General features: G+C 40.5%; 2 protein-coding genes across 7 annotated transcripts; one reads left to right on the top strand and one right to left on the bottom strand.

The window, feature by feature from the left end:
- Positions 1-6: 6 nt before the first annotated feature.
- On the bottom strand, positions 7-4,422 carry LOC144210887 (protein phosphatase PTC7 homolog). Its single transcript, XM_077737839.1, has 6 exons — positions 3,925-4,422; positions 2,981-3,160; positions 2,598-2,796; positions 2,294-2,417; positions 2,094-2,223; positions 7-1,969 (listed from the first exon to the last, which is right to left on the bottom strand). Exons 1-6 carry the CDS (start codon positions 4,124-4,126, stop codon positions 1,911-1,913), a joined length of 894 nt encoding a protein of 297 aa, XP_077593965.1. The 5' UTR covers positions 4,127-4,422; the 3' UTR covers positions 7-1,910.
- A 588-nt stretch (positions 4,423-5,010) lies between these two features.
- prnpb (prion protein b) lies at positions 5,011-11,939 on the top strand. Of its 6 annotated transcripts, none has more exons than XM_077736874.1 (7): positions 5,011-5,182; positions 5,512-9,262; positions 9,453-9,538; positions 11,247-11,329; positions 11,394-11,474; positions 11,538-11,695; positions 11,773-11,939. In XM_077736874.1, the coding sequence occupies exon 2, from the start codon at positions 5,513-5,515 to the stop codon at positions 7,172-7,174; it is 1,662 nt and encodes a 553-aa protein (XP_077593000.1). In that variant the 5' UTR covers positions 5,011-5,182; position 5,512; the 3' UTR covers positions 7,175-9,262; positions 9,453-9,538; positions 11,247-11,329; positions 11,394-11,474; positions 11,538-11,695; positions 11,773-11,939. The 6 variants fall into 6 exon arrangements, with proteins under 6 accessions (XP_077593000.1, XP_077593001.1, XP_077592997.1 ...); XM_077736875.1 differs by lacking the exon at positions 11,247-11,329 and adding an exon at positions 11,117-11,198; XM_077736871.1 differs by having other exon boundaries at positions 11,117-11,329.
- Positions 11,940-12,779: the final 840 nt, after the last annotated feature.

Genomic DNA, 12,779 nt, shown 5'->3' with positions numbered 1-12,779 from the left:
ACACAATTTTTGTATAAATACTAGATTTTATTTAAATATTGTACATTTTTGAAAACATATTTACATAAATTAGACCTGCATTATTACACTGTGACAAAGATAAATGTAGCGTCCATTCCCACAGTAATATCGCAAGTTGGAAAAACGACAATCACACCGGTCATGATGATGGCAGAAGCACCTCCGTTTTGAACGGGATGACACAACCGGGTTCGAGTTGGGCTTTTAGCAAATAACATTGAACAAGTACTGGACAAAAAGGACAAGCTCGCAAAGACAGGGAAGGCCTCATGTGTTAAGGCTGAAACTGAGCTCCCTAAATTTCACAGCATCTCTGCCTTTGTCTGCATAAACATTAAATATTTCCAGGACATATGAATTTTAAAGACGCAGGAACATACTAAAACAACACAGACAATCAAAACACTACATTTTAAAGACTTTCCATGAAAATCCCTCATAATAGTACCGCCATTTTTTTTTTACATCTTCAGTTACTGACAAAATGTTGCTTACTGCAGGGCCTACTGGACTAACTCCCTTCTTATATGGCTTTCCTTCTTTGGCTTTATAGACTGGTCATGCACATGAGATGCAACCATGTGCAAAAAAATAAAATGAAACTATTCCCCTCACATGATATTCTGAGCACAAATTGTACACTGTTGCCGCATAATGTTTTTTTACAACAAGGCGTACTGATGAAAACACAAAGATATCTCTTTGTCGTGCCCTTTGAGAAATATTTTTAAGACATTTACGCCCTGTCTTGTGTTTGCTGGCGGGTAGACTGCAATGAGGGGACAGTAGGACACCAGTCTGGGAATTCATTTACGCAAGGGGATGAAAGTTAACCCGTACACACAAGCCCTCTTTTACAATCACAGTGAACATGTTCATGTTGTTAGGCTCATCTATACACACACACAAAAAACCTGAACTTAATAAGTGACATTTTTCATTAATCTTTCACACACACTGTTTTTCTCAAATATTCAATGACAAAGAGAGCCACTGTAGTACAACTGGACGGCAGTGTATTAACCGTACGAAAAAAAGTATACTTTGACAGTAGTATTTTTCTAGGTATGAATATAAGCCCGGAGGGAAGATATGATAAAACCAAATGCTTTGTTTTCAAATAACCTTTTCCCACTAGTAAGTACATTTGTGTATGAATTAAATATAATAATAAGGATGTGCTGTATTTGTTTGCCGAGTTTGTAAGATGTAAACTATGAATTAATAAATAAGTAATATGGATGGATGAATATAAATGCCTGGCAGTTCATTAATTAAACAAATATAGGAGGAAATACAGCATTTTGTCCGGGCATACGCATTTAAAAAATATACATCTCTTTCTATACACCTGAGCTATGGCTCCAACAGTGCAGATTAGATTCAACCACACTCAAACAAACACACCTACTCCCTTTACTTCTACTACGCAACTCCCACAAGACTAAATTGAACAAACCCATACCCAAAAATATTTACAAACTGGCACAGGGGCATCCTGCTTTTAGCCTCAAACCTACAGAACATTTGCATGTTGACCCTAATCAGTCTTGTTTGCTCTATTTAGGTCTGATAGCAATTTCCTCCTCCCTCCCCAAACTTACTCCTTCCAATTAGTCTGAAAAAGGGCAAAAGAATGACATTCTAATGTTCATTCTGTCACCAAAGAACTTCCAAACATAGCCTACTCCTCATATTACATTACATGTGATGAATTGACATGCAAATTGGGGGTGCGCTAGGCTTCTTCAGCGTCATGATCAAAGTAAAAAAAGGAGGAAACCAAAACCAAATGGACACACACAAACGAACGGACGTCGTTTCCGAAGGCCCTGGGGAATTCGGTCGGATGGGTCGCATATGTGTACAAACACGTAAACTTAAATGCCCTAGTCTGTGTATTCGGCAACAATGGACAGCAGCACCGTGATGTCGTCCGGTTTTCCACCTGCAGAATGGGAGAAAAGGTTGGAGGTGAGAAGACAAGTCAATTTTGCTTTGAGGAATGTTTATAATGAAGTAGTTGGGAAGTTTGTATGCTCAGGAGTCCAGGAACTGAAGGACACTCTTACCTCTTACATTCAGGCCGTTGTCACAAGCAAACTGAGCGAATGGGGACATATAGTTGGGATCATAAGCAAGGTTGTGTGCCTGCTTTGCTATACTTTGTGCAGTCTGTAGAATGCTGTCGTAGTTTGTGGTCTGAAAAGTAGGCAAAAAACACCATGGGGAAAAGAGCAAAAAAATATAATAAAAAAATAAAAAGTCATACCTTGAGTTTTTTGAGCTCTTGGAGAATCATATAGTCAGGCATGTTATCAAAGAGACCATCCGTAGCGGTGAGGATGATGTCACCGAGCTGTACGTCAAATGAGGAGCTGTCCGCAGCTTCAGGACTGCAAGTGGAAATTGGGAAGAAAAAAAATAATGATCAGGCACAACTGGAGTTCTTCTACTTCCCAATGAGCTGCCCAACTTTGATAAAATTATCATTGAATATGGCACAAAAAAAAAACTTTTTTAATTTCAGCACTTCAGTTTCAGCACTGGACAGCGCTAATCCCTAAGCCTCCCACCTGTCACTGAGCACAACTCCTTCTGATCCCGGAGGAACAATCGACAGCTGGAAGGGCGTGTTGAAGTAGTGTTGCTGCTCGTCGGAACGATGCACCACCTCGCCGCCGCGCACCACCAGGAAGCCAGAGTCGCCGAGGTTACACGTGTGTAGTTGGTGACTTTGTCGGTCAAGCACCACAATGCAGGCGGTGCTGCTCCCTGAAAAGAAACAAACAAATAGGACCGTGATTTATATGAAATATATGGCCAAATAGTTTATTCAACCAAAAAGTATTTTTAAATGGAAAATCAGTTGGACTAGGAGGGCTAGGATTTGGACCACATTTAATATAATAAAAGAATTTTGACTTGAGCCATTAATCGTGGCTTTGTGATGGTTTACCAAGAAGGGGAACTTTGTTCTGTAGGAGCTCGTAGTATCCAGATGTAAGGATGCCCACTGGATTGCTAGGAGTGAAGCGTCCTTCCTTCACTAGCCGCTCGCATGTTCTCATCAATGTTGCAGAGAACTGAGACGGGTCGACACCATAGTCTCGCCATCCTCCCACGCCATCTGCTACACCTGTGAAGAAAAATTGCTTAGTTGCCTTAGTTTCTGCAACTATAATTGATGAAGCATAGTATGGGACATTAAATTACATTTTTTGGGAGGAAAATGTAATAAAGCTGATGATAAAAGTACAGAAAGTATTCACATGGTTTGTTTTTACATGTTTTTTTCCGTAGGAAGGCTATTTCACTCGCATTTGTGTATTTCAAGAATAAATTTGTGACAGAGTTGCAAGAAAACATTGTTTAATGGCACATCTAAGTTCAATGGCAAATTCCATCCAAGCTAAAGGGGGCTAACACTGTTAGCAAAATGGCCGCCCCCTTATCCAACCATTCTGACCTTGTTGTTTTCTGTCAAATAGATTAGAATTTGCATTTAAATAGTCACGGAATGTCTATAAATTACTTTAACTATACCTGTCAACTCGATTCCGTTAATTATCCTGCGCCAGTTCGGCTTTGCAATGCATCTAGGTGAAAGGTCGTTTGGTTTATGGTGTAAAAACTACAGCTCCAGAACATGTTAGTAACGATCCAATAACGCAGATCACTGCATATTTTGCAATATGAATGCATCATGCTAAAATAAACATGTTTTTATAAATAATATTCATATAGTAAGGGTTAGGGCGGTTTTAGCAGAGGGGGTGGGGCTGTTGTGTTTTCATCATGAGGTCAGTCCACGTGTTGTGGTCAACAGACCACTGAAGGTCAACCAGGTAAAACCATAGTTGATAGTCCGATGTGGTATGTCAAGGAAGCGGGTACACCTACCCAAAACGTCGGCGCTTTTGTTCCTTGCGATGAAACAGGCATCGTCCCCATAGCACATGCCTTTCTTGAGGATCCCCTTCCGAAAGTCCTTTCCGAATCCATAGCTGGCAGAGACGAGGCTGTAATCGCGACCGTCCGTCTGCGAAAGTCCACCGAGGACAGCCCTGGCTACCAATCTGCCATAAGACAGTACGGATAACATCCCCAACAGATGGAGAAGCCGAAGCTAAGACTCCTCACACGGTGCGCTTTTTTCGACTCGTCCCACTCGGTCTCTTCTTAGTTTTAAGGTGTTTTAGCCACCCATTCGCACCAGATCGCTCCGCTTCTGCGAGTGGCAACCTACCCTTCTTTTTTCTTTTATTCTAAACTACTAATGCATAAAACGGGACCGGTTATTGCAAGTTTTGTGAGTGCGGCTCCTCCACTGTGTAGTCTCCTTCCCGACATCTTTCCACGGTGCACCACATAACATACGGGTAATCTGGCAGTGCACGGTCATGACGTCATGCCCCCCAACCGAGGTCTCAATACTGCGCGTGCGTATTAGGTGCGCTTGTTTTACAAACCGAGAGTCGCTCGACTATTATTTATGCAACGCGACCTCCAAAATATTCTTATTACAGAATGCAGTTTTTATACCTCAGAAAAAGCACAATCAAAAACTAAAATTGTCAGTGCCCTGCACGGCAGGCTTTAAAAATGGAAGATAACAGTCATCGCCATAGATATTAAATGTATAAGGCGAGATGTATAAAGGAAGTCGATGGCCCCTGAAGTAACTAGCGGTCATCTTGCATCGGGGAATTTCTCCTGTGTGTCACTATAATGGTTTAGATCACAGCTCACATCAGACATCTAGTTGTATATATGGTCTCTATTAACCCCATGACCATGGTTTTGCACAATTGTTCCATAACACTGCGTATGCTTAAATGCTCTTGTTTTATGATCAACTGACAGCCAAATATAATTCAAAATAAATCAAGGTTATCTGCAAAAATGTATGAATGAAAAGGCACGGCGATCATTATCATTTAGCAGAAAAATATCAGTGTTGTTGTGAACGGGGGTTGTGCGCAACGGGCTGTGTTGAGCGCAAAACAAGTGCACCACGGCAATTGACCCAACCCTCAAAGCATAATCGAGCAAAGGCGAATATACTCAGAAGACGACCATACGCCCTCTTGGAATCTAACGGCGAATACCCGCATTTCGCCGTCATCGGTGGAATAAACAGGCACACTCAATAACCACGGTATTTATTTACGTCGGGGAAACTAATAACATTCCATGTTAAATAATTTATAAATATTTTTTTTATTATTCTACTAGTTCCTCTTGGTAAAATTGCCTGTTGCCAATGTATTGTCAAGGAAAACAGCTTTTCGCCCACTGATGGTTAGCGACTAATATTTAGGACAGGAGACAAGAATAGCTATCATATTCGCTCATTTAAAATACAAGTACTAGCAGATCCAAAGTGTCTCTGCTGGAAGAACAGTAATATGATGTTATGACTCAGTCGTTGCTTGTTATTATTGATGCCGTTTGAGTTTGACTGGAATGGGTCTGTTTCATTGTTAGGATGATGGAGAGGTGGCGCCAGGCAGCCTGGCTGTCTTTGCTCATCGTGTGTCTATTAAACACGGAAACCACATGGGCTAAGAGAAGCGGAAGCAGCCCTAGCAGCAGCGGACGGAGATCTTCCACTTCTTGGGGTAACCGGGGCTCACAATCTAAACCATCAAGCTCAAATCCAGGAAGCACGTCCAATCGCAACTCTAACCCATACCCCTCTGGTGGGAATTATCCTGCAACAGGAAACAGAAATCCATCCAGTTACCCGGGAGGCGGGAGTTACCCCAAACAACCTGGGCGAACCAATCCTAATCCAGCCGCTGGTGGTTATCCCAACCAGAACCCTGCAGGCCGTAATCCAGCCGCTGGTGGGTACCCAGCCGGTGGTAGTTATCCCAACCAGAACCCTGCGGGCCGTAATCCAGCCGCTGGTGGGTACCCAGCCGGTGGTAGCTATCCCAACCAGAACCCAGCGGGTCGTAATCCAGCCGCTGGTGGGTACCCAGCCGGTGGTAGCTACCCCAACCAGAACCCGGCGGGTCGTAATCCGGCTCAAAACCCTGCTGGTGGCTACCCAGCCGCAGGGGGATACCCCAACCAAAACCCTGCTGGGGGGTACCCACACCAGAACCCTGCGGGGGGCTACCCAGCCGCAGGGGGATACCCCAACCAATACCCCGGAAGGGGCAATTATCCAGCAGGAGGCGGTTATCCCAACCAGAACCCAGGTAGAGGATACCCTAACCAGGGGGCTGGAGGTTACCCCAATCAGAATCCTGCTAGGAATTATCCCAATCAGTACCCGGCTGGTGGAGGAGGCGGCTACCCCAACAGGGGTGGTTACCCGGCTGGAGGGAGCTACCCGGCCGGGGGAAGCTACCCAGCTGGAGGGGGCTACCCCAACAGGGGTTACCCGGCCGGAGGGGGATACCCCAACTATAATCCAGCCGCAGGTGGTTACCCAGGGCGGGGTGGATCATTCGGCTACCCCCAAGGTAACCCGAATAATAAGATCATGAGTCCCCATATCGGTGGAGGCGCATATGGGTATGGTGGCCGTGGGATGGGAGGGTCTCCCTTCTCCCGTTCTGTGCAGAGTATGGGCTACAAACCCAAATCTTCGGGCTTTGCCAAAAAAGCCATCATGGCAGCGGGCGTGGGCGCCGTGGCCGGGATGGCGGTGGGATACGGACTGGGACGATTCCCCCGACCACACTTCTCTTTCCGCAACCCCGAGGAAGAGCACTACTACAATAATTACATGTACCGCCGCTACGGTTCGCGCTCCACCGACGAGAAGGACTTTGGCCGCGATTACGTCTACAAGCCGCCACCGAGAGCCGAGACCTACGATGCCTTCATGGCCAAGTGTATGAACAGAACGGATCTTCTCAAGGAGGAGAAGAAGAAGACCAACTCGACCTTGGGCGTACAGGAGGAAGACGACGACACGGTTAGCATAGAAGAAATCGGCTACCCGTCCCTGATTGAGCAGATGAAGGTGAAGCGCTGCGTGGAAAATTACATGGTCTACTCCGAGCGCTTTTTGCAGGAACGCAAAGCCGAACCTCAGGTCCAGTGGGGTCGCAGTGGCCCGCCGAGCTACGGGGTGGCGCAGCTTTGTACGTCGCTCGTCATAATGCTGTCCAGCATGCTCCTGCTTCAGTGAGGACTAAGAAGCTCTCCATAATAGCTGCACGTGTTCGTACGAGTAATGTTGATCCGTTGCATCCTATTCCCACAGCAATCTATTGATTTTGCACCTTCTGGCTCATATTTAGTCAATCCTTATTCACACTACTAATAAAAAGTTAGCTTTTGATGTTGATAGATGAATTAGACTTGCTCTAAAAATACAATGTTTTTATATTGTTCATATAGTTAAAGTTAAAGTTGGAATGAAATTGCATTGCTACTTATAGCGAGGCAGCATGTGATAGGGCTATTTTTGATGGTATGGTTGTGGACTTGGTCGCAAGATTGCCATGTCTAAATTTAAAACAAATGTGATTGGTCAATTACTGTGTACATTATTTTTTTACTGTTCTAAAAATATGTTTACTGGATCAGTATCGGAAAACAGGCTTGAAAAAAAATCTGCATCAGTCACATGTATATTAGGAGATACAGTATGCGGTACACAATAGTCCTCAATGCAAAGGAGAATAATAGTTATCTGTGTAATTATAATAATGAAATACGTTGATGAATTAGTTAGTAATATCAGAGTTAACTAGTTAACTTGCCCAACTTTCTATGGCTGACACTGAAGGCCTCAGGCGTCCAATCTGGATGTTTATCACCAACAATAGCACTGAAACATGATCAAAGTATAAACTTTTTATGAGTAGTGTGTATAGGTTAATATAGTATATACATGCAGACACTATACAATATATAGCCTTGTAAAACTAACAAGAGTGATGGAGTCTCGTCCATATAAAGTTTAAGTGTCTAAACTGCACTCCTTTTTTTAAATTTTCACTCCATGTTGTTCAGCACTGAATCTTTTTTTAAATAGCTTAAATGTTAGTAAATTATGAGAACTTTTCCAATGCCATCAGGCTTAATATTTGTTGAACGCACGCAGTTTTTGTGTAGTGTTGTGTAAACAGAGCGTCTGTTATCCGGGCATTTTTGAAAGAAAAAAAAGATGATAAACACTAAAATTACAAGCAGAAAAGTTTAAATTTGGAATGTAAGTAAAGGTAATGCAAGATTACACTACTTCTAAAAATGAATTTGGAAAGTTAATGGAGTAAATAGGTACTTTGACAACTATTCACTGTTTTTATAGCCAATGGATAACTGACACTTATTTAACCTTCGCTTGTCATGGTTGAATTTGGAATTTCATTGGAACTGTCCAATTGAAATGTTATTTTCACGTAGCTGCTTTTATTTGTATTTTTTTTCTTCTAACAGACTGTCAAAAATCATAGTCATACAATTTAAAGGCATAGAAGTTCTGCACTTTTATTATTTGATTGGTGTATTAGTGTCCACTAACAATTTATTGTACAGTAACTTGTGAAGTGAACTTTAAAAGTGATTTAGTTCCTTATGTTAATGTTTTATTGAGTACAATTAATTAGAAATGACAAATTTCTGCATTTTTCTGTTTTCCATGTTGAATAAAGTGCACTTCTGCTTCATAATGGAAATATTGTGGTATCCAGTCAATCTATTTTTTGTTTTTGTTTTATGCCTACTATCTTAGTATCATTTAAATGTCTAGAAGTAAAAAACAAACACCAAAGTGCATGTCATCACAATGTTCATAATGTGCAATACTACTGTATTTTAAAGGATTAATGCCCAACCAAAAAGTATATACAGCTTCCCCCACAGACGTTAGGATGAATACAATGTATTTTTTGAAGTATGAAAGCCCGATCAACGCGTATTTACCGCCCCGCCCTCGCCCCACCCATTGACTAATGCGTGTTATGATGAAAACAATGTATTTTTCTTTTAAGTATTAAAGTCCAACCAAAAAGCATTTACAGCCCCACCACCCAAACATATACTGACTAATGCACGTTATTATGAAAAAAAAAATGTTTTTATGTGTCCCTTTTTTTAATAGGCGTGGCCGAGGCCAGAGTTCAAATAGCCGACGTCAGACGCCGCAATGGCTGATAGACCAGGAAGCAGGAAGGGCGTATGTGCGTGCGTGCACTGCAGAGCCGCGCAAAAGTGACGATTTGCCGAAGAAAGCTCGACAAACTTCTCACTGGACGATGCATAACTTTCGGTTTGTTGTCATTTTGGGATTTCGAAGCCCCAGTTCTCGCCTTAAGAGCGATTTCTGACGCTTGCATGATTCGTTGACGTGATGCAGCCCGATGTGTGTGCAGACAGCAAAATGTTTGCAAACAAATTGGCTACATTGCGTTACCGATCGCTCTCTGTTTAAAACCAAATCATTCCTTTGTGTGTTTCAGTCCCTCAACGAGCACCGACTGCTGGGAAACAAGAAGAATGTGGCCAAAACGACCAGAAAGGAGCAGTTTGTCGACGCCATAACAAAGTGAGTCATTTTTAAATAGTTCCGATTTCCTTTAGCCGTGTTATATTTACACGGCAACGTTTAGTATTCAAGGCTTTGCGCAATTGGCTCGTTTTTCATCTTGATGCATTCAAATTTGGAATGAAAACACTAACTAACTTGGTGTTTTTTTAAATAGCAAAAACCTGTGGATAAATCCCCCCCCCACACAAATGCCATTAGTGGATGTGTAAGGAATACACAGTAATCCCTCGATTATCGCGGTTAATCCAGACCAGACATGGCTTTGATAAATGAAAAACCGTAAAGTAGATTTTAGTATTGATTTTAATTTTAAAAAATACTATAGTGGCAAGTGAAGGAGTAGCTCCCCTCTTGTGAGTTTCAATGTGGCTTTTCACATTCTGAATTTAAAAATTTAATCTGCTATGTCATAGAACTATGCACTTAAATAAATATACTTTACCCCCTTAACTTTCTTAAAGATCTCAGGGCTTGGACCTTTTTATTTAGTTTTAAATGTGGTTTTGACAACCTAAGTGAGACATGTATTCAATAGTGCAGGTGTCATTTTTGACTAATTTAAACATAACAATATTTTCCTCAGCTTAAGAGTAAAACAAACTTTGGATATTTATTTTTTAAGAATTAACAGATTTAAAATTGACTAACTTGAGGCAGAAGTAGGATTTATTTTAACCTTGTAAGCCCCTATCCAGCATTTTCAAATTTCCCACCACTTGATAGTTTTAGTCTTTACAGCAGACTGTTTCATAGAAAAAAAAGCTAAATGTAGGAGGTAGTTTTGTCAAATTTTGTTCTGCCAGAGCCTATCTCGACATAGGCAGGAAACCTGCTCCCCTTGGCTGGAATTCTGAAAAAACAAAATAACATTTCCAAGGTCTTACCTTTTATTTTGCAAAAACTCATAGATTTGTTCTGCCTGAGCATATCTGAGTTTTTTTCAAAATAATAGGTATGACCTTGTGAATGTTTTTTTTATTTTTCAGAATTCCAGCCTGAGCCTATCTCGACAGGCAGGAAACCTGAAAAACAAAAAAAAAACATTTCCAGGGTCTTGCCTTTTATTTTGAAAAAACTCATAGATTTGTTCTGCCTGAGCATATCTGAGTTTTTTCAAAATAATAGGTATGACCTTGTGAATGTTTTTTTTTATTTTTCAGAATTCCAGCCAAGGGGGACCAGGTTTCATGCCTGAGCCTATCTTGACAGGCAGGAAACCAAAAAAACATTTCCAGAGTCTTGCCTTTTATTTTGCAAAAACTCATAGATTTGTTTTGCCTGAGCATATCTATGAGTTCTTTTCAAAATAAAAGGTAAGCCATTGTGAATGTTTTATTTTTCAGAATTCCAGCCTGAGCCTATCTTGACAGGCAGGAAACCTGAAAAACCAAAAACATTTCCATGGTCTTTCCTTTTATTTTGCAAAAACTCATAGATTTGTTCTGCCTGAGCATATCTAAGATTTTTTTGCAAAATAAAAGGTAAGACATTGTGAATGTTTTATTTTTCAAAATTCCATGCCTGTGTACCATGTTTTTCAAAATAAAAGGTGATCTCTTCCCAATGTTTTTCCAGAATCCACCAGGGGGCCCTGGTTTCTGCCTATGAACAGATAGCCTCAGGAAACCCTAATCTATGAAGTTTTTCAAAATAAAAGGTGAGCTCTTCTCAATGTTTTTTTTATTTAACCCCCTTTTTTTGCCAGAATTCCACCAGAGGGACCTGGTTTCTGCCTATGAACAGATAGCCTCAGGAGCCCCCAATCTATGAAGTTTTTCAAAATAAAAGGTGAGCCCTTCTCAATGGTTTTATATTTAACTCTGTTTATTGACTTCCTTTTTTTGTTTTTCAGAATCCATCAGGGGACCTGGTTTCTGCCTATGAACAGATAGCCTCAGGAGCCCCCAATTTATGAAGTTTTTCAAAATAAAAGGTAAGCCCTTCTCATTGGTTTTTTAACTAACTATGTGCCTTAACCCTTTTTTTTGTTTTCCAGAATTCCACCAGGGGGTGGAGAAGATTTGATTTTTTACGATGCTGGACCAACAACGGGAACCAATCTACAAACTTTTTCAAAATAAAAGCTGGAGCTTTTATTTTCTGGATTTCCTGCTGGTGACAGGAGGAACTACTTCAAGTTTTTCAAAATAAAAGGTGAGCCCTTCTCATTGTTTTTTGAACTAACTGTGTACTAACCCCCCCTTTTTCATTTTTCGAATCTTCTCCACCAGAGGGTGGAGAAGATTCGATTTTTTACGATGCTGGACCACCGACGGGAACCAATCTACAAACTTTTTCAAAATAAAAGCTGATTTCCTGTTTTCCAGATTTCCTGCTGGTGACTAGAGGAATTACTTCATTTTATTTAAGTTTTTCAAAATAAAAGCTTTGAAATGTCTACATGTGTTGGTCTTTATCTAACAAAATATGCAAGTCACAATCAAAGTTCAAAAAATTTATTTACAAGTAAACATTTAACAGAAAACACAGAAAAAAATGGGGGATAAACACTTAGAAAAAAAAATGACAAAAAAAGGGGGGATAAACACTTAGAAAAAAAATTGACAAAAAAAGGGGGGATAAACACTTAGAAAAAAAATTGACAAAAAAAGGGGGGATAAACACTTAGAAAAAAAAAAGACAAAAAAAGGGGGGATAAACACATAGAAAAAAAATGACAAAAAAAGGGGGGATAAACACTTAGAAAAAAAAATTGACGAAAAAAAAGGGGGGATAAACACTTAGAAAAAAAAATTGACGAAAAAAAAGGGGGGATAAACACTTAGAAAAAAAAATTGATAAAAAAGGGGGGATAAACACTTAGAAAAAAAAATGACAAAAAAAGGGGGGATAAACACTTAGAAAAAAAAATTGATAAAAAGCAGGAGGATAAACATTTAGGGAAAAAAATGACAAAAGCAGGGATTATAAACATTAAGGAAAAAAATTTGACAAAAAGCAGGGGGAACACTTAGATGTAAATAAAATTTGAAAAAAGGGGGGATAAATACAGAAACTAAATCTTTGAAAGGGGGATGAACACTTAGAAAATATATCTTTAGGAGGGGGATAAATACTTAGAAAATAAAATTTAAAAAAAGCAGGGTGGATAAATCTTTGAGAAAATTGGGTGGGGATAAACTTGGAAAATAAAATTTTGAAGAAAATAACTGGGGGGGGGAGGATTAACACTAATATAATTAGAAGGAAAACAACACTTAGAATTCTTGCTCCAACA

Source organism: Stigmatopora nigra, chromosome 17, assembly GCF_051989575.1.
Source record: "Stigmatopora nigra isolate UIUO_SnigA chromosome 17, RoL_Snig_1.1, whole genome shotgun sequence".
Taxonomy (NCBI): domain Eukaryota; kingdom Metazoa; phylum Chordata; class Actinopteri; order Syngnathiformes; family Syngnathidae; genus Stigmatopora; species Stigmatopora nigra.
Note: the sequence above shows the minus strand (reverse complement) of the source record. Positions and strands in the feature narration are given on the sequence as shown.

Coding starts and splice junctions, on each gene's coding strand:
- LOC144210887 (XM_077737839.1), bottom strand. CDS start 4,126: ATGTTATCCGTACTGTCTTATGGCAGATTGGTAGCCAGGGCTGTCCTC. Junction 2,224..2,293: donor AAGAGCTCAAAAAACTCAAG/GTATGACTTTTT, acceptor CCTACTTTTCAG/ACCACAAACTACGACAGCAT. Junction 1,970..2,093: donor CAACGGCCTGAATGTAAGAG/GTAAGAGTGTCC, acceptor CCCATTCTGCAG/GTGGAAAACCGGACGACATC.
- prnpb (XM_077736874.1), top strand. CDS start 5,513: ATGATGGAGAGGTGGCGCCAGGCAGCCTGGCTGTCTTTGCTCATCGTG.